General features: G+C 39.8%; 1 protein-coding gene and 1 long non-coding RNA gene across 3 annotated transcripts in view; one reads left to right on the plus strand and one right to left on the minus strand.

Annotated features, from left to right (window-relative positions):
• The window catches only part of spns2 (SPNS lysolipid transporter 2, sphingosine-1-phosphate), a 68,341-nt gene extending 49,808 nt beyond the window's left edge, over window positions 1-18,533 (plus strand). For both annotated transcript variants that reach the window (XM_058086303.2, XM_078787804.1), the window contains 7 exons: window positions 1,173-1,328; window positions 1,411-1,600; window positions 3,835-3,900; window positions 4,985-5,083; window positions 8,002-8,165; window positions 11,458-11,504; window positions 15,394-18,533. In XM_058086303.2, the coding sequence (XP_057942286.2) occupies window positions 1,173-1,328; window positions 1,411-1,600; window positions 3,835-3,900; window positions 4,985-5,083; window positions 8,002-8,165; window positions 11,458-11,500 (718 nt within the window). In that variant the 3' untranslated portion in view covers window positions 11,501-11,504; window positions 15,394-18,533. The remainder of the gene's footprint in view (window positions 1-1,172; window positions 1,329-1,410; window positions 1,601-3,834; window positions 3,901-4,984; window positions 5,084-8,001; window positions 8,166-11,457; window positions 11,505-15,393) is intronic.
• Window positions 1,161-26,619, minus strand: LOC144894574 (uncharacterized). The gene is made up of 3 exons (XR_013625204.1): window positions 26,489-26,619; window positions 1,381-1,563; window positions 1,161-1,310 (listed from the first exon to the last, which is right to left on the minus strand). It is a non-coding gene; the product is annotated as an uncharacterized LOC144894574 (long non-coding RNA).
• Between the last annotated feature and the right edge of the window lie 178 nt (window positions 26,620-26,797).

Below are 26,797 nucleotides of genomic sequence, written 5' to 3' on the forward strand. Positions count from 1 at the left end.
ACTCGACAGCTTTTGGATTTTCGATTTTTAGCTCTACCGCCCGGCCGAGTGGAAGTGCTCGCAAACGGTACTGAGAACGTCAACATAGGCGCGGAGGAATACGAGCTAAGCTGGAGCTTAGCTTAGACTCTCCTCATCATATCATCATAGCAATACCAATACCGTATTTTCCAGACTATAAGTCGCACTTTTTTTCCTAGGTTGGCTGTTCCTGCGACTTATACTCCAGAGCGACTTATAAATGAAAAAAGTGTTTATGTTACATAAAAACTGGACACCTTTTCTGTTCATGTTTATATTAAATTATTATTTTTTTATTAATGTTAGAACTTGCCTTCCAAGAGGACGTAATGTCTGTTTTGGTCAAGTAGTTAAAATAAATTACCCGCAAAAAATGCCACTTATACTCCAGTGCAACTTATGTATGTTTTTTTCTACCCAATTATGCATTTTTGGCCTTGTGCGGCTTATACTCCAGTGCGACTTATGTATGTTTTTTTGTACCTAATTATTCATTTTTGGCCTTGTGCGACTTATACACCAGTGCGACTTATGTATGTTTTTTTTCTAGCTAATTATGCATTTTTGGCCTTGTGCGACTTATACTTCAGTGCGACTTATGTATGTTTTTTGTACCTAATTATGCATTTTTGGCCTTGTGTGACTTATGTATGTTTTTTTCTACCTAATTATGCATTTTTGGCTTTGTGCGACTTATACTTCAGTGCGACTTATGTATGTTTTTTCTACTTAATTATGCATTTTTGGCCTTGTGCGACTTATGTATGTTTTCTTTCTACCCAATTATGCATTTTTGGCCTTGTGCGACTCATACTCCAGTGCGACTTATGTATGTTTTTTCTACTTAATTATGCATTTTTGAGCTTGTGCGACTTATACTCCAGTGCAACTTATGTATGTTTTTTTCTACCCAATTATGCATTTTTGGCCTTGTGCGGCTTATACTCCAGTGCGACTTATGTATGTTTTTTTGTACCTAATTATTCATTTTTGGCCTTGTGCGACTTATACTCCAGTGCGATTTATGTATGTTTTTTTTCTACCTAATTATTGCATTTATTATTGCAACTTATAGTCCAGAAAATAGGATAATAATAATAAGTGCTATTGTAGTTTATCTTTGCTGATTGTATTTTTTTTCCCCTGTGTAGTCGGAGCTATGTGTTCTCCTCCATGGCGTCCGCAGCCGTGTCCTTCGCCACTGGTGCGTTCGGGATGTGGATTCCCATTTACCTGGCCAGAGCTCAGGTGGTGCAGAAGACCGCAGAGCCGTGCGGCACCAAGGAGATCTGCAGCAGCACGGAGACGTGAGAGAAATCGCTCTACCGCTTCCTCTTCCGATCAAAATGTTCCACGTACATGAACGACAATATCCCTTCTACGTTTCAGTCTCATCTTCGGGGCCATCACCTGCGTCACGGGCCTGTTAGGCGTGCTCATCGGGGCCGCCACCACGCGTCTGTGCCGCCAGAAGACGGAGCGAGCCGACCCGCTGGTGTGCGCCGTCAGCATGCTGGGCTCAGCCATCTTCATCTGCCTCATCTTTGTCGTGGCAAAGAAGAACATCACAGGAGCTTATGTAAGACTCGCATGTTGGAGATGCCTGACGTGCATGTTTGGCCACCAACGGCTGACAAATGATCGAGAAATATTTAACAGACGTACTTCTCACTTTTATCAAACACAAAGAAAAAACAGGAAATTGCTCACAACAACAACAACGCAGTTGGCCACTCATGATGCAGCAAAGTGGAAAAAGATGGATCAACATATGAAGTCATTTTTGGAAAAATAGGTTGAAGAACCAGTCATACTATTACAAGAATATTTACAAAATTTTTGTAAAAAATTTTTTTTAATGTTAAAAAAAAAAAAAGCAGAAACAAACAGCAGTAATTGGAAAAAACAACTGAGAATAAAGTCAAAATATGAAGAGAAAGTAAAATATGATGGGAAATTTTAGTATCTGAGTTGAAATATTAAAGAGACAATATATTTGGGGGGGGAAAAGTCAAAGTATTATGGGAATAAAGTCAAATATTATGGGAATAAAGTCATATATTATAGGACTAAAGTCAAGTATTATGGGAATAAAGTCAAATATTATGGGAATAAAGTAAAATATTATAGGACTTAAGTCAAGTATTATGGGAATAAAGTCAAATATTATGGGAATAAAGTCAAATATTATAGGACCAAAGTAAAGTATTATTGGAATAAAGTCAAATATTATGGAAATAAAGCCATATATTATGGGAATAGAGTCAAATATTATGGGAATAAAGTCAAGTATTATGGGAATAAAGTCAAATAGTATGGGAATAAAGCCATATATTATGGGAATAAAGTCAAATATAGGAATAAAGTCAACTATTATGGGAATAAAGTCAAATATTATGGGAATAAAGCCATATATTATGAGAATAAAGCCATATATTATGGGAATAGTCAAATATTATGGGAATAAAGTCAAATATTATGGGAATAAAACCATATATTATGGGAATAAAACCATATATTATGGGAATAAAGTCAAATATTATGGGAATAAAGCCATATATTATGGGAATAAAGCCATATATTATGAGAATAGTCAAATATTATGGGAATAAAGTCAAGTATTATGGGAATAAAGTCAAATATTATGGGAATAAAGTCAAGTATTATGGGAATAAAGTCAAGTATTATGGGAATAAAGCCATATATTATGGGAATAAAGTCAAGTATTATGGGAATAAAGCTATATATTATGGGAATAAAGTCGTACGATGAAAAATACCCAGGAAAAACGAAGCTAAGACTAAAATACATTCTAATAATCGGCCTTTTCCACCCGGATCACAAAGCTGAGGTGGTTTCTTCTAGAAATACGTAGCCTAGAACGTCTTACATCATCAAAGTGGTCCTTTCGTCCTTCCATTGTCCACCATGTGGAACAGGTATGCCCCCCCCCCCGATCTAACTAATAATGATATTTCTGCAAGAAGCCGACTTCCTGAGTGTCAAAAACAGGTGAGAGCTCTCGTCTGTTAAAACATGAAATCCTCTGACGGAGCAGCCGCCCTCGTACGTGAGATACAAGCTCTGCTTTCACGGCACGGCGCCGACAGATGTGTCACATTATAGAACGCGACACGGTCCGCTTTGCCTCGTCCGGGCAGACTGACCTCTGGCAGCTGTTGTCTCATCAACACATCGCTAATTCGTACCGTCTGGGGGTCGCGTCGTGTGTCCGCTCCTACGATATCAGGCGCGGCCAGAGCGCTGGCGCCCGAGCGAGGGGTGTTCCCTCAGCAGGAAACTCACATCAACAGGCCCGTTTAAAAGCGGACCGCATAGGTTCCACTGCAAACAAATCCCCAAAGGGTTTGTTTGGAAGAAAATGTCTAAATGGCAATAGCAGCCGTCCCACAACGTTCGAGTGCCACCACAACAAGCTATTCAAAGTTTACTGCTCCACCCTGTAAATCCTATATATATATATATATGTATATATATATTATATATATATATATAATATATGTAAAGCGTATAATCTTTATCATCCGTGCAGTTTTTCGGCTTGTCTCATCAGAATCAAGCCGAAGACCCGCGTGTTTTCGTAGAGTCGAGCCAAATCCTAATAAGATGTTTTTCCACCGCAGCACAACCAAAGCAGTTTTCCTCAGCGGCGGCGGCGGCGCCCGGCCACACATACTGAGGGAACCGTAACGTCCACGTCCCCCCTCGCGGCTTCCTCTTTGCCACACAGTGGAAACTGCTCCGTCTCAATGGCCACTCTGTATGGTGCTAAATGTCGTCTTCTTTATTTAGGTTTGCATCTTCATAGGAGAGACGCTGCTCTTCCTCAACTGGGCCATAACGGCCGACATCTTAATGGTAAGTACTGGGAAGCTATACTTAGTCTTGGCGTCTATGGGAATTCTTTTATTATGATAAATGTCATTACAAATGCCCACGTTGTGCTGCCATTTGGTCTGCCCTCAAAATGTCTTTTAAGTGTATTGAAAAGTATTTTTTCGGAAAACGCTGAACTGAATTTTTGTATAACGTCTGTGACTTCATATCTCGGAACACGGAATCATTTTTCACCAAAATAGGAATTTCAGATAATCTGTTCACAGACATTTTTAACTGCAGAAGCAATGTTTTCATCTAATTCATTATATAAAAAAGTTTTTTAATCAATCAATTAACTATGGAAGCATTGTTTTAATTGAAATATTTTTTATGTAATAAAAAAATAATTATTAAAAAAATAAAATTATGTAATTCAAGTTCAATTACCTATAGTAATGGTTGAGACAATGTTTTTATCTAATTTATCATTTAAAATAAAAATTATAATAATCAATTAATTCACATTATTAACTGGAGAGGCAATGTTTTAATCAAATGTATTGTATTTTTTTAAATCTTGTAAATTTGTTTTTTTAATCAACAACTATATTAATATATATTAATATATTATTATTAATATATTATTTTAAGACAATTAAATTAAATATTTTGAACATGTAATTTTAATATTATTAACCGTCAAGAGAGTGTTTAATACTAATTTATTACAAAAAAGTTATTAACAATGAAATAAAAATCTCCAATCCATGAATAAATGGTTTTAATCTAATTTATCATTTAAAATAAATATTATAATAATCAATTAATTCACATTATTAACTGGAGAGGCAATGTTTTTTTTAATCAAATGTATTGTTTTTTAAAAATTTTGTAATTTTTTAAAATCAACAACTATATTAACTTTTGAGACAATTAAATTAAATATTTTGAACATGTAATTTTAATATTATTAACTGTCAAGAGAGTGTTTAATACTAATTTATTATTACAAAAAAGTGATTAAAAAATGAAATAAAAATCACCAATCCATGAATAAACGGTATGACACATCTCTGACTCCATTTTCCTTCCGTGATGTCCACGTCTTCTTGTCTTTGTGCAGTTTGTGGTTATTCCCACGCGGAGGGCAACAGCGGTGGCGTTTCAGAGCTTCACCTCCCACCTCCTGGGCGATGCGGGAAGTCCGTACCTGATAGGCCTGGTAAGACCCTCACAACCTTATATCGTTGACCAGGCGCGGGTGGGGGTGTCATAGCAACGAACCAACCCATAAAAAAGCTGATTTTGCTCTTGCATTTGCAAACATTTGCAATAATCCTCTCCCATTCTCTCTTCAGTTGGCATGGTTGGTTCATGATAAAGGAAGCCATGAATCAGAGTCTCGCTTTAGGCCCTAATATGCCTCACACACTGACTCAGCACATTTTAAAGGAGACAATGTGGAGGTACTCACCACTAATGTAAAGTGATGGAATTGGAATCACGGCCAAATTTTTTACCCACCCAAAATGTTGACTTTGCAGGAACGAGAATATTGAATTGTGAATATGATCCACTGATCAACTGAATTTGACCAATCAGGACTGTGGAATGTAGGCCAACCACTTCTAAAGTGGATACAATATGGACCGTATTTTTGCAGACTATAAGTCACACTTTTTTTCCTAGGTTGGCTGTTCCTGCAACTTATACTCCAGAGCGACTTATAAATGAATATAAAAAAAATCTGAAAATAAATGTTAAAACTAAAGAAAATGTGAAATATAAATGTTAAAATAAATGTTAAATATATATAAATAATATCATGTAATATAATATAAATAATATAATATATATCCTGTATTTTCTGGACTATAAGTCGCACATTTTTTCCTAGGTTGGCTGTTCCTGCAACTTATACTCCAGAGTGACTTATAAATGAATATAAAAAAAATGAGAAAATAAATGTTAAAACTAAAGAAAATGTGAAATATAAATGTTAAAATAAATGTTAAATATATATAAATAATACCATGTAATATAATATAAATAATATAATATATATCCCGTATTTTCTGGACTATAAGTCGCACATTTTTTCCTAGGTTGGCTGTTCCTGCAACTTATACTCCAGAGCGACTTATAAATGAATAGAAAAAAAATCAGAAAATAAATGTTAAAACTAAAGAAAATGTGAAATATAAATGTTAAAATAAATGTTAAATATATATAAATAATACCATGTAATATAATATAAATAATTTAATATATATCCCGTATTTTCTGGACTATAAGTTGCACTTTTTTTCATAGGTTGGCTGTTCCTGCAACTTATACTCCAGAGTGAAAAAAAATTACCTGCAAAAAATGCTTTTGTTTTTGTATTTTTTCTACCTATGGTATGCTGTGTGACTGATGCAATGCTCATGGGCGCCTCGGTTAGAAAGCCTTTGATTAGTGAATCAGAAAGAAAAAAAATGAGAAGTGGATCATCTCCAAGCGCTGATAAGCTTAAAGGCGTTGTGTTTGAACCCCCCAATGCTGGAAATGGAACCAAAGTAAGATGATCACGGCCATGTTTTGTAGAACAAATGTCCCACGTTAGCTAGAACATCGATACTGGGTCGTTTTTTGTTTTTTTTTAATGTGCCAATGACAACTCCACGGCCAGAATCCTCCAAGTGCGTCATCGCCCACTCCCTGTGTTCCTAGCTGAGGTATAGCATCCAAGTGTGACGTGCGTAGCGAGCGTAGGCACCGTCACCCCATGCAGCTTTCTGAACGAGAAAGCCGACTCGGCTGTTTTTTTGACTTGCGCTCCGAGGATGAACTTCCTCAACCTTCTGCAGCGGAGTGGACTTTAATGGCTTGTACGCCCGCACACTCTGTTGTCAGTGAGCCGAGATGTGGCTGGTAGGCAGTTGTCACGTAGGAATCCCAAGAGAAAAACACATAACCGGATCATTTTCCATGAGTGGGACATGGCAGCTGGCAGAGTGGGAGGCGGGCAAGTCAAAGAAAGTGTGCACATGGATGATATAATACGCACGCATCCTCCTGTCAGCACTTCCTTCCACCGATGTTCTCATTTTGCTGATGTGCGGCGTATACTCAATGTGACCTTTGACCCGACAAGAAGCTCTTACACCTGATTTACGGGCACAATTACTCTATCACATTTACGATATGAATGATGAACCCACGTTCACACCGCTGGGTGTTATTCTTATCTTTTTATGTGTCGGTGTCTTGCTAGCATGTTTTTTTTCCACATATTACACAACACGGCTTCCGCCTATCATGAGCGGTTACAACTTTTCATATTTCATAGATGAATACAACCATTAGTACAAAAATGTGTATATTTAAGCAGATTTTATGGGAAAAATGAAGCATTTTCAAGCATTAAAAGTACATTCAAAGATGTAATGCTGTGTAGTACTCAACACTGGTCACTAGGTGTCAGCAATGTTACTGAGGAACACAAGCAGGTTTTTAATGCACAATAGGCACCGTAGTAGTAGTAATAATAATAATATTTATTCATTTTCTACCGGTGCTGGAACCTATCCCAGCTGTCTTCGGGACTTCGGGACACCCTGGACTGGTGGCCAGCCAATCACAGGGCACATATAGACAAACAACCATTCACACTCACATTCATACCTATGGACAATTTGGAGTCGCCAATTAACCTAGCATGTTTTTGGAATGTGGGAGGAAACCGGAGTACCCGGAGAACCGGAAAACCCACGCATGCACGGGGAGAACATGCAAACTCCACACAGAGATGGCCGAGAGTGGGATTGAACTCGGGTCTCCTAGCTGTGAGGTCTGCGCGCTAACCACTCGACCACTTATTTAATTAAATTTTATTTAATTTTATTTAATTTTATTTAATTTTATTTAATTTTATGTAATTTAATTTTATTTAATTTTATTTAATTTTACATAATTTAATTTTATTTAATTTTTATTATTATTTAATTTTTATTGATTTATTTATTTATTTTAATACTAACACTGCCTCTATTGTGGCCATAAAAGCTAAAACTCAACTCTGAACCTCCGACGTCACTTCCTGTCCACCACACATATGTTGCATACGCTTAATCTTCCTTTCTCTTCTTCTCGGCGCAGATTTCAGACGGCTTACGTGAAAGCTACGCTACGTCAGCGCTGTGGAGCTTCCTCAGCCTGGGCTACGCCCTCATGCTATGTCCCTTCATCATCGTCCTGGGCGGCATGTTCTTCCTGGCCACCGCCCTCTTCTTTTTGGACGACCGAGACAAGGCACAGGATCAGTACGTGGTTTGGTATTATTTATTACCAGGGATTGAAAATACCTGGAATATTTCACACTTGAGCATATAATTCCACAAATAAATGGCTAACATTAGCATGTTAGCATTGCTAGCATGCTAACATTAGCATGCCAGCATTATTTTTTGCTATTTTCATGGGAAGATGCGTATATAAACACCACTATCATGTTCGGCGTTAGCATGTCAGCATTGCTAGCATGTTAATATTAACGTAGTAGAATTTTTTTTACCGTTTTTACCAACATTTTCAGAGGTAGGCGCATATAATTAGTATTTTTATGCTAGGCGTTAGCATGTCAGAATTGCGAGCATGCTAATATTAACATAGTCAAATTTTTTTTACCGTTTTTACGAGTAGGCATTATTATGCTAGGTGCTAGCATGCTCATGTTCGCATTGCTAACATAAGTATACTAACATTTTCAGAGGTAGGCGCATACAATTAGTATTGTTATGATAGGCGTTATCATTGTTAGCATTCTTTAAGCCATTATGCTAGGCGTTAACATGTCAGCATTGCTAGCATGTTAATATTAAAGTAGTAGCATTTTTTACCGTTTTTACGGGTAGGCATTATTATGCTAGGTGCTAGCATGCTCATGTTAGCATTGCTAACATAAGTATACGAACATTTTCAGAGGTAGGCGCATACAATTAGTATTATTATGCTAGGTGTTAGCATTGTTAGCATTCTTTAAGCCATTATTATGCTAGGCGTTAGCATGTCAGCATTGCTAGCATGCTAATATTAAAGTAATAGCATTTTTTTACCGTTTTTATGGGTAGGCATTATTATGCTAGGTGCTAGCATGCTCATGTTAGCATTGCTAACATAAGTATACTAACATTTTCAGAGGTTGGCGCATACAATTAGTATTGTTATGCTAGGCGTTAGCATGTCAGCATCGCGAGCATGGTAATATTAAAGTAGCATTTTTTTACCGTTTTTACGAGTAGGCATTATTATGCTAGGCGTTAGCATTGTTAGCATTCTTTAAGCCATTCAAACCCTTACATGGTATGTTTTCATGGTCTAAATATGTAGATGAAATAAATGTAGGACCGATATTTAAGTTGTTTAAGTTGTATCGGAGTTGTTGGAGTTAAAGTTCGAGTCCTTCCTTTTTTCTAGCAGCTGCCACCCGTCGTCTTCCTGGCTCTCTCTCTTAACACCCCATTGTGAAGAAAACAGAGGGCACGGTAGCTGCACGCAGCCTTAAAAGGCCAAAGCAAACAGCCCATCATCCTCTTTCGAGGGGAGAAACATCACTTCTTGTTTTCTTGCTGCTTATTTTGTCCCACTTTTTTTTTTTTTTATCACATGGACATACTCCCCTGCTGCCAGCACTCTCAGAAATGACTTCCTTCCTGCTGAAGATGGGGGACATTTTTAGACAGGATGGCAGTCTGATGCCTGACGTCTTGTCTGCAGGCGCTGGCTTTGTCTGCATCGTCCCACACCCAAAAACACCCCCCATCGGAGACAAATAGGAGGAACTGGCTGCAGTTTAAACAGAAAAAAAAATCAATGTTTGAAAGGCTTTTGTGGGAAACCACCAATTTGCTTTGAAATGCGCCTGCCAGGCTACCATCCAAGCCGTTAATATTTCCTCCGTGTATTGTTAAATTATTATTTTACAGCAGCGGTGTAGGTCCATGCCTGCCATAAGTACGCTGTGATGTGGTTTCCTTGGGCCCAGCTTCTGGAAAAAGGCAGTACATCGAAAGAATGACCCCGAAAAAAGCCACTTTGTCGGTTACAGTCGCTCGTCTGTAATACCGTGTGGATCAATTACAAAACACTGTGTCCAATAGAACAATATTAATTTGAAATACAGGCCCGGTTAGCATGTTTTTTCAGTTAACAGCAAAAATGCGCCTCAGTTTACATACACTTTCTGAGTAGCATACGATATAAAACATGTTTTTATACTTTTACATGCAGAAATGAAAGTGATAAATGAACATTAAAAGCTACTTTTACTTTCATTGAAAACGTGTCTGCTCCCAAAGGATTAATGTTATTGACTTGGTTAGCATCTGTTTCGGTTAAAGGCGGACCTTCTTAACGGTTCCACTGGATAAATGTTTCGTATTATCCTATTCACTGCACGGCGGTCGTGTGGTTAGCGCGCAGACCTCACAGCTAGGAGACCTAATACTAAAAACATAATAAAATAATAAATAATAAAAATAAATAAAAATTAAATAAAATTAAATTACATAAAATTAAATTACATAAAATTCAATAAAACTAGTGTCTAGTGGTTAGCGCGCAGACCTCACAGCTAGGAGACCAGGGTTCAATTCCACCCTCGGCCATCTCTGTGTGGAGTTTGCATGTTCTCCCCGTGCATGCGTGGGTTTTCCAAAAAAACATGCTAGGTTAATTAGCCACTCCAAATTGTCCATAGGTATGAATGTGAGTGTGAATGGTTGTTTGTCGATATGTGCCCTGTGATTGGCTGGCCACCAGTCCAGGGTGTACCCCTGCCTCTCGCCCTGAAGACAGCTGGGATAGGCTCCAGCACCCCCCACGACCCTCGTGAGGACAGGACTACCATCTAAAACATAGTATTTATTGATATTCTGTCATATTACTTTGCTTTCTTTGCCGGAAAAGTGCAGAAACATTATGATCTTAGAGTACTTTATGTCTTAAGTCATCAGTTCTTATGAATTTGTCTCGGAAATCTATCAATGAAGAAAAACTTGAAGAGCAGCAGTTGTTACGTAACGGCGTCCCCCAAGGGAACGAGAGCGCCGAAGACGACGTTGTACGACAAAGGGTTGTTCCACCGCTGATATTTATAGATTACATTCACGCTATAAAGCCTCCGATAAATAAATTCCCCTTGACTTTACCGAGCGGCGCCCCCACCAACCCCCTCCCCCGGGGTACGTGGTTGCGTATCTATTTTTAAAAGCAGCGGATCTGAACAAGTTTACCCACTGGAGCGCGTCTCTCTATTTCCAGCTTCAAGCAGCATCGTTTTATTTTTGAGGTGGTCGGTTCTTTTATTTCGGGATGCGGAGTTGCCGTAAATAGCTCGGACTCATTGCGTGCCCCCCGCCCCATCCCCCCCACGTCCACCCGATACACGCATTCGCCAATCTACATTTATGCTTACCGGTGGGCGAGATACTACTGTATGTGGTCCTGGTTGCTAGGCAGAATTTGGGGTCAGTGAAGTCTGAATTTGGGGTACCCCCCCCCGAACCCCCAAGTATGCAGGATTAATTATACAACAATTCTTCTCTCTCCCATCAGGTTGAGCCAGCTTTCTCGACCGTCCACTTCAGTCAAGGTGTGATCAGGTAAACAGACTTTTCTCCTCTTCCATTTCCTTTCATTCAAAGGCCCGCATATTAATCCCCCCCCCACACACACACACACACTCTGACATGAGGTTATCCAGACTTGGCTAGCACGGAGTAATACACACATGACTGACGGCTTGCTTACAGTGGCATTGTCTTAACATTCTTGGCGTGGTTACTTCACCAACGATCTGGAATCTTATCAAAAGCCCGAGCTGGCCTTCCCTCCTTCCTGTGGCCTTTTTATCGGACTCACACACACACGGCGGAGAAACGCTCTAATTATTAACCAGGGGTAAAAGGGCAGCACGGCGGCCAGCTCGGCACCGTAGAACAATGGGTGGGGTGGGGGGGACAGGGACGCGTGGGCCGATATCGAAGAACAACACTCCCTCATGACGACTAATGACTTACGAGTAAAAGGTTATCGTGTTTGGACTCAAGTTCAAAGTTGTGCCGCTCTTGTTGTACAATGTATGATTATTTATGATTATGTGGCAAACATTGTATGCACATAAAGTGGAAAGGAAGGCGGGTCGCTAAAAGTGTATTATCATTATCAACTTGGCAAATGGTACAAATATTTCAGCTTTCTTCTTAAATCATCTTTGGAGGTTTTCATTTCTTAATATTATGACTTTGTTACCATAATATAGGATATAATATTGGATATAGTTCATCTTCAAACAGCTAAAATAATAAGGATTGAACCCGTCATGATGTGCTATATATATATCACTATATTGACACTTACTATGGTACCCATTATGGCATTGGATGCTCATATCACTTAGTACTTTGGTATATAACAAAAATAAATAATAAAAATTACATTAAATTACATTAAATTATATTAAATTACATTAAATTACATTAAATTACATTAAATTACACGGCTGCATGGCACAGAAAGATTAGATTCATGTTTTTCATCAGAAAAAAAAATCGACATTTTTCCGTGCTTTAGGAAACAGCAGTCGAACATATATGAGTTTCGGGTAAATACCAGTTCCTGACTAAGAAATAAATTTCTCCGGGTACTCCGGTTTCCTCCCACATTCCAAAAAAAACATGCTCGGTTAATTGGCGACTCCAAATTGTCCATAGGTATGAATGTGAGTGTGAATGGTTGTTTGTCTTTATGTGCCCTGTGATTGGCTGGCCACCAGTCCAGGGTGTACCCCTCCTCTGGGATAGGCTCCAGCACCCCCCGCGACCTTCGTGAGGAAAAGCGGTAGAAAATGAATGGAATGTGGGAGGAAACCGGAGTACCCGGAGAAAACCCACGCATGCACGGGGAGAACATGCAAACTCCACACAGAGATGGCCGAGGGTGGAATTGAACCCTGGTCTCCTAGCTGTGAGGTCTGCGTGTTAACCACTCGACTGCCTTGCAGCCCCCAGTACATAATGTTTCATTTTATTTGTTGTAAGTAACTTGATTAATCCCAAAATAAATTAGATTAATTCTAAAATAATTACAAACAACCATTCACACTCACCAATTAAGTCGCCAATTAACCGAGCATGTAACATGCAAACTCCACACAGAGATGGCCGAGGGTGGAATTGAACCCTGGTGTCCTCGCAGTGAGGTCTGTGCGCTAACCACTCCATCGCCGTGCCGCCCCCACCCCAAGACAATGGTATGGAATTAATGGTCTACGGCCATCTGTCAGGACCTTCCTGATACCACCAGCCTGTGACCTAAATATTTTCCCTGCATCCATACCAACACATGTTTTGGTACACCCCCCCCCCCCCCCCAGCCTGAACCTCATTCTCTAGGAAAAACCCCACAACCACCTCCGTGTGTGCCTTCATGTCATTTCAAATCATGTAAAATAGCCTGCATACACAATGTCACGGGTGTCCAACGTGTGGCCCGGGAGCCGTTTGTGGCCCGCTGCTGATTCTAAAAATAGAATTTTAAAATGTGACCTCCGGTGGAAAAAGTTTCCCCCAAACAATTCCCTTAAAGCGCCATTTCCACCAGATGGACGTTATTTGTGCTCCTTAAGCCCATCAAATCTCCAAATAGCCTACTCTCCACTCATTCCCGCTCTCGGCATCTCTTCCATCTGCTGAAGGAGACAGGGAAGGTGTTGGCCCGACATCGGACAGCTACAGTGTCTTCCGGGCTTTTCCAAGGTGCCATTGTTGTGATGTGGTGATAACAGACGGCGTTGTCTATTGTAGTTCGCCTAGTGGTGCCCTGAACGCAACCTACAAGTGCTGCAACAATGGGATTAGTGACAACCACGGAGTTTGGCAGAGTTCCACTTTTGGACTCCGTCTACAGTAGATGACCCCCCCCCTGCATGTTCATGGACTTCCTAGCCATTTAATGCTATTTCTATTGTGAATAAAACGCTCGGATAAAGTTCTTTGGGGGCGGCACGGTGGTCGAGTGGTTAGCGCACAGACCTCACAGCTAGGAGGACAGTGTTCGATTCCACCCTCGGTCATCTCTGTGTGGAGTTTGCATGTTCTCCCCGTGCATGCGTGGGTTTTTCCCACATTCCAAAAACATGCTAGGTTAATTGGCGACTCCAAATTGTCCATAGGTATGAATGTGAGTGTGAATGGTTGTTTGTCTATATGTGCCCTGTGATTGGCCGACCACTAGTCCGGGGTGAACCCCGCCTCTCGTCCCAAGACAGCTGGGATAGGCTCCAGCACCCCTGCAAGCGTAATCGTAATACCACACTTGATCAAAGGTACTTAAGATTTGTCAGATCAAAACAGGACGTCTATTAAAACATGTGATATTAATACAAGGGTCTGTCTTCCGAAAGCATCATGGGAACTGTAGTTGTTTCAGTCCAGGGTGTACCCGCCTCTCGCCCGAAGACAGCTGGGATAGGCTCCACCACCCCCGCTTTTTTGTGAGGAAAAAGCGGTAGAAAATGAATGAATAAAGTTCTTTGGTGTATAGATGCGAACAGGATTTGGACTTTTGGACTTTAATCTTAGTCCCATCCGCGTTAGGTGTTCTCGAATTCGACATCAGCGAAAATAACGACATTCCCAGATAACGACTGACGTTCTAGAGCTTCTACTCCATGACGGCCTGCAGCTGTATAAACACTTTACCACTCGGGACAGCAGCGACTGGACGGGTTTCGCTCCTAGATGTGATTTTCCTCCACGGGCTAACCTGTGAAGTTCCGCTGTCAGATCTCACGCTGACCCGTTTGACAGCCACTAGCGAGAGGATGTCCTGAAGTTAACGCACAGGGCGGAGTCGGACTGAGTCCACCCGTGGAGAATGTTAATTGGGGCTTGCCGTATCTGAGCTTCCTACGGGATCGCTTGTGATGTGTAACAGTTTAGGAGATTAGGGCTGCTCGTCATCCTCATTTATTCAGCAGCGTTTATTTATTTTAGGAGTGAAGAGTTCAAATTTATATTTTTTAAGTTGGTCTATTAGAAACAAATATCGTTGAAAAATTTGGTTGTGAAAAAGTTCTCATAAGGGAATAAAGGCAGAATATTATGGTAATGGTTTAATTTCATTTGAACATGCATCAGATTACAATTGAATCTAGATCAACAATACTATCTGCCCCAATGGCTGGACGGGACAAAAAAAAAAAAAAAAAAAAAAAGGAGTAGGAAGAAGCAAAGCTTACTAAATCCTACCCCTCCATCTGGTACTTTTACAATCACTAACTGTTACATTTGTTCACTTCCTGCTTTCCTAATATAGTTGAAGTTTTTTTTAATTTAATTTAATTTAATTTAATTTAATTTAATTTAATTTAATTTAATTTAATTTAATTTAATTTAATTTAATTTAATTTAATTTAATTTAATTTAATTTAATTTAATTTAATTTATCGAGAGGACACTAACCACCCAATCCCACTTCTCCGCCTCTCAGGTGTCAACATGACCGACAAGATGGACGACAACGCGGAGTCTGAAGAAAAGAAGCAGCTGATTTTTTTGACACCACACCCACGCCAGCAACCTTTGAGCAAAGCGGTGGAGGGCAGCCTCCAACGAGACACTAGGGAGCGTCTTGCCCCTTCCCGGAGACGCCTTCCGAAATCCCAAGCTGGTGAGAAGGCGACGTCTGGCGTCCTCTTCACCTCCATCTGTGAGGATCCGGTCGACCTTCAAGGGAGGACGTGACCCCCCCCTCCCTCCTCCTCCTCCTCCGTCCCCTGATGCCATACTACTGAATGCTGACCATGAACCTGACCTTTCCGTCTTCGTCTGTGTGCTTGTCCGTCCGTCGGCTGTCAATCTGCACCAAGTGCCATCGCGTCATTACATTCCTCCGCACTTTGCACTGACGTCATCATCATCATCATCATCATCATCATCACAGACTTAGCTTTCCATGCATGATGCGGCCTTTCTCGTCAATGCAGATGCTTTTTATTTAGAAGCTGCAAACCCCCCCCTGACCCCACCCCAATTAACTTGAATGTGACTTCATCATGTAAAGCCTGTAAACCAGGGGTGTCCAAAGCTTCTCTAACCAAGGGCGGCCCATAGAAAAATGGAACAACTTTGATACTCAATCCCAACTCAATCCGATCATGATATTGGTTAAATATTGGACAATATATTTTATTTTTTCAATTGAAATTATTTTCCTGACTATATAAATACGTATGATAAAATATTATCTATAAATTTATTCTACGTTTTTTTCTCCTTTGGACAAAGTCAAAGCCAATAACAACAAAAGTCTACTTATTTCTGGATAATTTTAAAAAGTCAATGAAAAATCAATTGTTGAAATGACATAGTATAAAGTATTCTTCAATCCAAACAAATTGAGAAAAATGCCCTTTTTTACATAGAAAAAAACTTCTAAATATTCTAAAAATATTTTTTTCTGTGATTTTTTTTAAGTCAAACATGATACCAGATGATGGATTACTTTTTAAAGGTTTTTAATCTACAATTGTTAAATTAATAATACAATTATTTTGATTTTTTAAAAACATTTTGTTTGTCAATTAAAAAAAATTATAAGTTCTAAAAAAAAATTAAATTGTTTTGCCGTATGTATGAAATATGTGGGTAAAATTTTTTCTGTTAATTTAAAATTGTTTTTTTTGGACAAAGTCAAATTGGAAAGATTTTTTTTCTAATTGACAATTGTACAAAAAAAATTAAAAGAAAAATTTTGCTAGTCAATTAAAAGCGATATGTTTTTTACAGAACAAAAACTTCAAAATATATATTTCTAAAATCTACCGCAGGCCAAGAAAATAAAGGAGCTGCCCCCCCCCAGGCTGACCTTTGGACACCACTGCTGTAAACAGACCAAAGCTGCAAACCAACCCAAAACCTGCTGTTGAACACCCGACACACACGAAGGGACAAATGTAACCATGTGATTTCTCCGTCTCTTGCGGCGTCGCCATGACTCTCGCCACGAAGCGCTGCGGTGCACGAGTCAGTCAATCAGCCTTAAAGCTCTCCCGTCCGCATTCCGAATCTGTTTTCCGTTAAGCCTCACGCGCATCCTATCGGAGCTTTGAGCACTTCAATCAGCGTCAGACGGTGCCAGCGAAATATAACCGAAATTCTGAAGGTTTTTTTTTTTGTCATCTCCATGTGAGGGCTGAAAGCCGGTTTCAGACGGATCAATCTGGAAATCTAAAATAAAAAAGGACACTGGATTATATATATATATATATTCATAATTTATAGTATGTATATATGTTTTTTTCTTTCTAAAAGTAAATGAGATCCTATTCTTGTGACTTGGGGATGATTACGGGGAATTATGATGTATATCAACAGCAATATTTTCTTTGAGGAAACCTTTTATCCACACTGCCTTATCAGTGAGCTGGCTTTCTCTCTCTTTCTCTCTGATGCTTGGTTTCACGTCGCAGAGACTCTTGTAAAGATAGATTTCACCCAACACAAAGACGGCTATTGTGTGCGTGAGGTGGAAGCGGAAAAAAGTCCTATTAAAAACATGCAATGAAGCCATGCAAGTGCAAGTAAAAAAAACGAAGCCACATTTTTGACGGAAACCTTAAAAAGCCACTAATAGTTTGGAACAGGTGCATAAAAGAGAGGAAAAAGCACTTTGAGCTTGCAAGGAGATACAATACACGGATGACTTGAGGAATAAGAGACACTGAGTGTGTGTGTGTGTGTGTGTGTGTGTGTGTGTGAGACGGATGATTAGCTTTAGCTTCTCTGCGTGATGACGCTCGCCAAACCTGATGAGTTCACACACATGCATCCTCTTGAATGAATGAACTAAGCTTCCTCTTAACTTCCTTTCATTGTTTTTAATGCTACCAAATTTGTAATGAATTCTATTAGAGATATATCTATATATATATATAAATATAGTTATATCATGCAGCAATGGTAATATAATGTAAAGTGATGGCTTGGATGCAATGTATTTATTTGTGTGATACCATAATGAAGACTCTTCTGTAAAGGGATTTTTTTTTTATGTCATTGGAGTTTTTTCTTGCTTATGTATCTCAATGAAAACACAACAGTAAGCTCATGTCACATCACGTTCACACACACACAGAAGGAAGTGCAATGTGATGCTTTGTTTTTTCTAGCTTTTCTACGATGTTTTTTTTTTTTCAACCGTTTTGCACATTTAAATGTTCAGGGATTTATTAATTTAGCCGTTGTTTTCCACCTCTGCTACGGAGTCGGTCATGAATTTGACTTGCCAAATTTAGCTGATCTAGCACCAGTCCTCGCATATGCATTGTCTCTTTGTATCCAGTAAATCAATGTTAATCATCACTGAAGTGATGTATGGAGAATGTGCTATTTCTTGTCGTACAAGAATGCTGTATATACAGAAACCTATCCTATTTCTGATGTTTGAGCAGAAAACACTGAGGTTTTGTTGTTTTTTTTTGTTTTTTTTTAGGCACGAAGAGACGTGTGAACTGATATTATTCTAGAACTGAACTGTGATGCTCCCCCGCCCCCCCTTTCCCCATCAGGGGTTGATTCAAAATGTACACATCTGTATTTCAAATAAACCTACAGTATTTAATCATCTCACATTTGTGTCACTTATTCTTTGGTGGGACGTGTGGGGGGAACCAACAATGGCGGAAGCAAGAGAAACACAGCAGATAACAGGACGGAGGCAAGGTGTAATCTGATTGGCTGAAACAGAAGGATTAGGGCGGGTGCTGACGAGGCAACACAGTGGGGCCTTATTTGGCGTGTTTTTCGGTTCATGTTGAAAATGTTTCCCCGCTTTGCGTACAGCTTCAGATTAGCATACAATATGGCGCACGTCTTGTCGTGTTATTAATAGACTGCCCGAGTCCTGTTGTGTTCTTTCTATGACAAAACGTCCGGTTAGCATCCCATTCGCTTGCTAACAAAATGGCAACCAAAAGTAGCTTTTGTAAATTAGCTTAAATGCTAACATGCTAACGGCTACCATGCTAGCACCTAGCGAGACAGCCTCAAGTCCCAAAAGTGTTAAGGCAGTCCCATAATGTCCCCACATCATACCATGTGTGTAGTTGCCTTTAGACATGAGTAAATTAGCTACAATGCTAACATGCTAACGGCTACCATGCTAGCACCTAGCGAGACAGCCTCAAGTCCCAAAAGTGTTAAGGCAGTCCCATAATGTCCCCACATCATACCATTTGTGTAGTTGCCTTTAGACATGAGTAAATTAGCTACAATGCTAACATGCCTACGGCTACCATGCGAGCACCTAGCGAGACAGCCTCAAGTCCCAAAAGTGTTAAGGCAGTCACATAATGTCTCCACATCATACCATGTGTGTAGTTGCCTTTCGACATGAATAAATTAGCTAAAATGCTAACATGCATTAATAGAATAGATTCAAATAATTCATAAAAATATTATCACAGAACAGTCTGGGGACGTCTATAATCCCTAAACAGTTCGACTTCAAATATTCATTACATTACATTAGATGAGGTGTTTGTCTCTTGAGGCTCAGTAACCAAGTATTTTTTGGGTTTTTCACCATTGGCTGGTGATGCAGGAATAAACCCCCCACCTAAAGCATATAGTTGTCATTAAAGTGATGAAAGAATGGTTAAACTCGGTTTTATTGCAGAAAAACACTTGTGTTGCATTCTCCTAGTCCTGGTCTTTTGGGGACTTACAAAGGTTTGATTTTTACTTGCAGCGCAGCAGTGCTGGACTCGGTCCGGCAAAGAACTAGTGCATTGTTCAGGTGCAGTGGGGCGAGGTCTGGTGTGTAAAAAGGGCCTGAGAGTCCCCTTGAGTGGTTTACAGATGCACTGACACATCACAGACACGGCACGGCGGCTCCTGGGTGCCGTGCGAAGACGGGAAAAAAACACAATATTTACCTTTTGGGTTTAAAGACGAAAGGCCGTCTTTGTGCTGACGCTCATTAGAGGGCAGTGGAATTGAACATGTATGCAAATGGAACTAATGGATGTGGCTATGACAGGGCAAAGACTAAGTACACAGTGCGTTTGTTCCAAAAAGGTTGGGAAGTCTTTAATTAGACGCGTGTGAAGATGACACAGCAGCCACGGGAAGCTCACAGTGGAGGATTAGTGCTTGCTTGGCGAATGACCCACAGAAACCCACACCCTTTCTCACACTCACGCTAACGTGTACCCCCAAAGTCAGGCGCTGGGATGTCAAAAACCAACACGCCTAGTCATGCGGCGGGCAGGAAACACTGGGGCGTAGGCAGGAAAAAGGGGAGGCATTCTCGCCAGCGGTGGAATTTCCATTTCCACATCAGCACTGGAAGTCACACAGGACGAAACCAGGCGGTAACGTCCCTCCCTGCCTGCCTGTGGATGTGAGGCTTCTGCTCGTCGAGCGGGGTCCTCAAGCGTGAATCCAGTTTGACTTGTGATGCTTTAAGGTCCCATCTGGAGCTGGGAGATTTAATACGCTTGACCTTGTTAGAGTAACTCATACGCCCATCACAATGTCTGTTTTTGACATATACACCCCCATGCTAACCCCCATGCTAGCTTGACGCTCTAAGTCAGATTTCTGGATCAACATTTGCAATAAAATGATTGCCGGAATTATTGCATTAGATTCCATTCCAAAACCCTCCTCTTCTCTCTTAAATTGCCATTGTTCACTCACAATGCAATCCGAAGTTTAAGCTGAACCCCCATGCTAGCTTGATGCTCTAAGTCAGATTTCTGGATTAACATTTGCAATAAAATGATTGCCGGAATTATTGCATTAGATTCGGTTCCAGAACCTTCCACTTCTCTCTTCGATTGTCATTGTTCACTTGCAACGCAATCCAAAGTTTAAGCCAAACCCCCATGCTAGCTTAATGCTCTTGTCAGATTTCTGGATCAACATTTGCAATAAAAGGATTGCCGGAATTATTGCATTAGATTCCGTTCCAAAACACTCCGCTTCTCTCTTCGATTTCCATTGTTCACTCGCAACACAATCCAAGGTTTAAGCTGAACCCCCATGCTAGTTTGATGCTCGAGTCAGATTTTTGAATCAACATTTGCAATAAAATGATTGCCAGAATTATTGCATTAGTTCCGTTCCAGAACCCTCTGCTTTTCTCTTCGATTGGCATTGTTTACTCGCAACGCAATCCGAGGTTTAGGCTAAATCCCCATGCTTGCTTGACGCTCTAGTCAGATTTCTGGATCAACATTTGCAATAAAATGATTATTATTGCGGAATTATTGCATTAGATTCTGTTCCAGAACCCTCCGCTTCTCTCTTAAATTGCCATTGTTCACTCACAACGCAGTCCAAGGTTTAAGCCGAACCCCCATGCTAGCTTGACACTGTAATCAGATTTTTGGATCAACATTTGCGATAAAATGATTGCCAGAATTATTGCATTAGTTCCGTTCCAGAACATGCTGCTTCTCTCTTAAATTGCCATTGTTCAATCGCAACGTAATCCGAAGTTTAAGCCAAACTCCCATGCTAGCTTGACGGTCTAGTCAGATTTCTGGATCAACATTTGCAATAAAATGATTGCCGGAATGATTGCATTAGATTCGGTTCCAGAACCCTCCGCTTCTCTCTTAAATTGCCATTGTTCACTTGCAACGCAATCCGAGGTTTAAGCCAAACCCCAATGCTAGCTTGATGCTCTAGTCAGATTTCTGGATCAACATTTGCAATAAAATGATTGCCGGAATGATTGCATTAGATTCGGTTCCAGAACCTTCCACTTCTCTCTTCGATTGCCATTGTTCACTTGCAACGCAATCCGAGGTTTAAGCCGTAAGTACGCCTCATCACGGAGGTGCATTTTTTTTTATTGTCATTTATACAGTGGTACCTTTTTAGTCTCGAGGCTGATTAGTCTTTAGGCTGTTTAAAATTTGGCTTATGACCAGCAGGCATCGCCAAGGACAGCTGAAAACTTTGACCAATTTGTGTAGCCGTGATTGGCGACTGTATAAAAGGGATCCACTGTACACTGTACTGAAAGAGTTATTGTAAATATAATAAATTAATAAAATTAAAATAATAATTTAAGAGTATAAAACAATGTCAAGCATCCTAAGAATGGTAAGCTAATGGTTAAGAAATGCGTCTTGAGGCTGAAGCTGATATTTCCGAATCATAGCCACTCCAAAGTCACACTTCCACTGCGAATGTCTCACCTCGAGAACCTGGCGCCCACCAAAACACTCGGCCAGCGACAACTCACCAAGTGATGAATAACTTTTTTGTAATAATAATAATAACAAACATTTAATGACGTATTGACGTGTTGCATTCTGCCCGTAGATTGAACGCCGTGCATTAGAGAAGCTGCAGAAGAAGCGTGACATGTCCTCCTCGTCTTCTTCGCTGTCAGGTCACGTGGAATAAGAGATGCGCTTCATGGTGGATTGAACAAGGGCTCCGAGGCAGCGATTCGGGAAGACGTGAACGGCAAGCGATGGTCAGGCCTGCGGCGGTTGCAACAGTCCAAGACGCCATTGCCCCTTCAGCGTGTCGTGACGATCACGCTCATGTTCCGTTGTGCCCCTGAGCAGGGGCTTACGATTCATACTGTGCCAGTCAGGGGTTGATTTTTGCACGCGTATAAACAAAGACGTGATGTCAGTGGACAAGAGCGCCCGCTCGGCTCCGACTTCTCCGGCTACGCGTCGAGTGCGAGTTCTGGATTGCAGAGTTTTTGTGAATTAAACATGAGCAGCTTTTGCTTGACTTGGCAAAGCGTGAATGATGTCGGTTGGCTTGTGTTGCTATTTTTAGGCCTGGTGCTTCTATATTTAGACGTGGCAGCGTTCACCGATTCAGAAAGAAACACCCGAAGGCTATTTTTATGCGTGCATGCCAGCATCTGCCTGGGTGAACCTCACACGTGAGGCGTGGGGAGGTTTGTGAATGACTGGATGGTGTGCAAAGGCTCGGGTCATGAATGGTTAGCGCTCAGCCTGAATGGGAGCAAAGGATCACGTCACAAAACACAATCCGGCACCGAGAACTGGATCATAATACTAGAACATGCATTAAACAATTCATCTTAAAATTAGCCTATCAAATATGATGATTAGTAATAATTACCGAAAACAATCATCAGCGAGGAAAGAAAAACTCACATACAGGATAACGTGCCTAAAGTGATTTTTAATTGACCCACACCACATCCCAAATATATTATTCACCAAAAAGTCACATATTTACAAAAATAAGTTTGAGTAATTACATTTAGAGTAATTGCTGATGAACTGATGAGGAACTAATGAGTAGATTAGTAACTGAAGAACTGAGGCACATAGATTTAGAGTAGTTACTGAAGAACCAAGGCACACAGATTTGGAGTAGTTACTGAAGAACCAAGGCACACAGATTTGGAGTAGTTACTGAAGAACTAAGGCACATAGATTTGGAGTAGTTACTGAAAAACCAAGGCACACAGAAGAACCAAGGCACACAGATTTGGAGTAGTTACTGAAGAACTAAGGCACATAGATTTAGAGTAGTTACTGAAGAACTAAGGCACACATATTTGTAGTTACTGAAGAACTAAGGCACATAGATTTGGAGTAGTTACTGAAGAACCAAGGCACACAGATTTGGAGTAGTTACTGAAGAAACAAGGCACACAGATTTGGAGTAGTAACTGAAGAACTAAGGCACACAGATTTGGAGTAGTAACTGAAGAACTAAGGCACACAGATTTGGAGTAGTTACTGAAGAACTAAGGCACACATATTTGGAGTAGTTACTGAAGAACTAAGGCACACAGATTTGGAGTAGTTACTGAAGAACCAAGGCACACAGATTTGGAGTAGTTACTGAAGAACTAAGGCACACAGATTCGTAATTACTGAAGAACCAAGGCACACAGATTTGGAGTTACTGAAGAACTAAGGCACACAGATTTGGAGCAGTTATTGAAGATCTAAGGCACATGTATTTAGAGTAGTTACTGAAGAACTAAGGCACATGTATTTAGAGTAGTTACTGAAGAACTAAGGCACACTGATTTGGAGTAGTTACTGAAGAACTAAGGCACACAGATTTTGAGTAGTTACTGAAGAACTAAGGCACAAGTATTTAGAGTAGTTACTGAAGAACTAAGGCTTATTCCTTATTTTATTTTTATTCTTTTATTTTTAATTTCTACAAAGTGCACCGTGGAGTTGCACTCTAATTTCGTTGTATGCAATACAATGACAATAAAGGCGATTCCCATTGGTGGAATTCTCTCAGGTTGCAATATTTTGGGGAAATGTGAACGTGCACCATTCACCACAGGAATGTTGTACTCTTCTCACACATGGAATTAAGAAAAATGGGATTTATTTGTACTTGGAAAGCTCAGGATATGAACTCACACGTCTGGTCGTTCATGAGCACCACATTCCAGTTGGCGTTTCCGTCTCCGTCACATTAAGAGGAACGTGACATCCACTAAGAAAATATGGCAAGATGGATGGAATAATAAACACGATCGGAGCATTCAAAGCATAGAATAGCTACATTCAGTCGTAAAGTTCAGCGTGTGTGTTTTCGGAAGTGGACTTCTGCATATCTGTGTGTTACATCAACGCAAAGCACAATTAAATTGCATTTGAAATTACAGACGGCTTTTGTTTTTTCTAAAAAAAAAAAGGGCAAGTGTGAACTGGATGTGAAGCAGTTCACACGCTCACTTGGCTTTCTCGCTGCAACTTCACAGAAGACATAATCACCGCTTTCATCCCACACCAGCCACTCTACATCTGTGGGGCAGAATTCATCTTCAAGTACGCCTGAAATTACTCACACGCCGGCCACATTCAAGCGAGTCAAGCTTACAGTGATTGGTTGTTTTTTTAGCGCTGCGTGGCGCGTCCTAAAAATACAAACAAATAAATAACTGCAAAAATTACATAATTAGTAGAGAAAAAAATATTTTAGTAGAATAATGTTGAAATATTAAAGAAAAAAATACTAATAAAAGAAGAAAATTGTAGAATAATGTTGAAATATTAAAGACAAAATTACTAATGAGAAAAAAATATTTTAGTAGAATAATGTTGAAATATTAAAGAACAAATTACTAAGAGAATTTTTTTTGTAGAATAATGTTGAAATATTAAAGAAGAATTACTAATAAGAGAAAAAATATTTTAGTAGAATAATGTTGAAATATTAAAAACAAAATTACTAATAAGAGAAAAAAATATTTTTGTAGAGTAATGTTGAAATATTAAATAAAAAAATGACTAATAATAGAAAAAAAATATTTTTGTAGAATAATGTTGAAATATTAAAGAAAAAATACTAATAAGAGAAAAACAATATTTTAGTAGAATAATGTTGAAATATTAAAGACAGAATTACGAATAAGAGAAAAAAATATTTTGTAGAATAATGTTGAAATATTAAAGAAAAAAATACTAATAAGAGAAAAACAATATTTTTGTAGAACAATGTTGAAATATTGACGACAAAATTACTAATAAGAGAAAAAATATTTTAGTAGAATAATGTTGAAATATTAAAGACAAAATTACTAATAAGAGAAAAAAAAATTTGTAGAATAATGTTTATTTTTTATTACTAATGAGAAAAAAATGTTTTAGTAGAATAATGTTGAAATATTAAAGACAAAATTACTAATAAGAGAAAAAAATTAGAAGAATAATGTTGAAATATTAAAGAAAAAAATACTTATTAATGTCACAATATTAAAAGGAAAAACAAAAGAAAAAAGTTGTGATTTTTACAAGCAAAACAAAAGCAGCAATTTTTCGCTGTGTGACCCTCGCTAGAAAAGGTTTGAACCCCCCAATGGATAGCATAGGTCTCATTTTGGGACCTCCTACTGCCCCCCGTGGAGATGGCTAAGAGTTCGGGTGTTTTCCAGCTTCCCAGCATGCTTTGCAGCACCTTTTTGTAGAACGTTGCTAAAGTGACATGCTCAGAGCGAACATTGTCGAGTCGAAAGTATCAATGTCCAACCAAAGCCTCGTTAGACCATGAGAATGACCTTTGACACGAGTCAAACCCGGTCACGCCACACTTGACTCTTTCTTTCCCAGCAGACAAACACAGGTGGAACCCGTCAGATTTAGGAGGTGTCAGGAAGCTGTTGGTGCTGCACCACCAACACCACCAGGAGACCCAGGGCCGGCTAAACGTGACCCGGCCATCTGTCATAATCGCACCTCAGCACAACAAGCCTCTCAGCGCCCAGCTGGAAGTCATACTTCCCACTTACTGGACACTTCATTAGGTACGCCAACACAATACCAGTAATTTATTAATTCTTATTTATTGGGTTTGAGTTTTCCTTTAACCATGTCTTGACTTGTTCCTTGAATGCAGCACTGTTGTATTAACGCATGTGCAGGTCAGCGGCTTTTTTTTTTTTTTACACATTATGACGTCATCATGTCGCCATGTTTTACACTGAAAGTCCAAAGCGTCAACAAGCAAAACGTCAGCGCAGCGGCCGAGCCACAAATGAGTCACACCAGAATGTAAAGCGCTCAATTTATAACATTTCGTCTGCCAAACAGCTGGCCTACCTGTTTCCAGGTGAGCTCACGGTGGTGGCGTTGCTTAGCTGCCGTGGCTCCTGGACTTAATGGCGGCCTGCTTGTACATTTTTAGCCGCTGAGGGGTCGGAATGGGTCCTTCGTGTTGATGACGCTGAATAAGGTTCCGTGGTGTGGAGGGGGTTTATTACAATGATGAGGCCAAATCGGCACGACAAATAAATATTATGGATATGCGGATTATGGAGTGTAAAACAGTCAACAAACATCACATCATTTCCTCTCTCCGCACGTGCGCGCCATTTAATCGCTTCCGTGTGCGTAGGCACGCACACCCAC

Source organism: Doryrhamphus excisus, linkage group LG21 (genome assembly GCF_037039965.1).
Source record: "Doryrhamphus excisus strain RoL-2023G ecotype Guam linkage group LG21, RoL_Dexc_Guam_v1.1, whole genome shotgun sequence".
In the NCBI taxonomy this organism is placed as follows: domain Eukaryota; kingdom Metazoa; phylum Chordata; class Actinopteri; order Syngnathiformes; family Syngnathidae; genus Doryrhamphus; species Doryrhamphus excisus.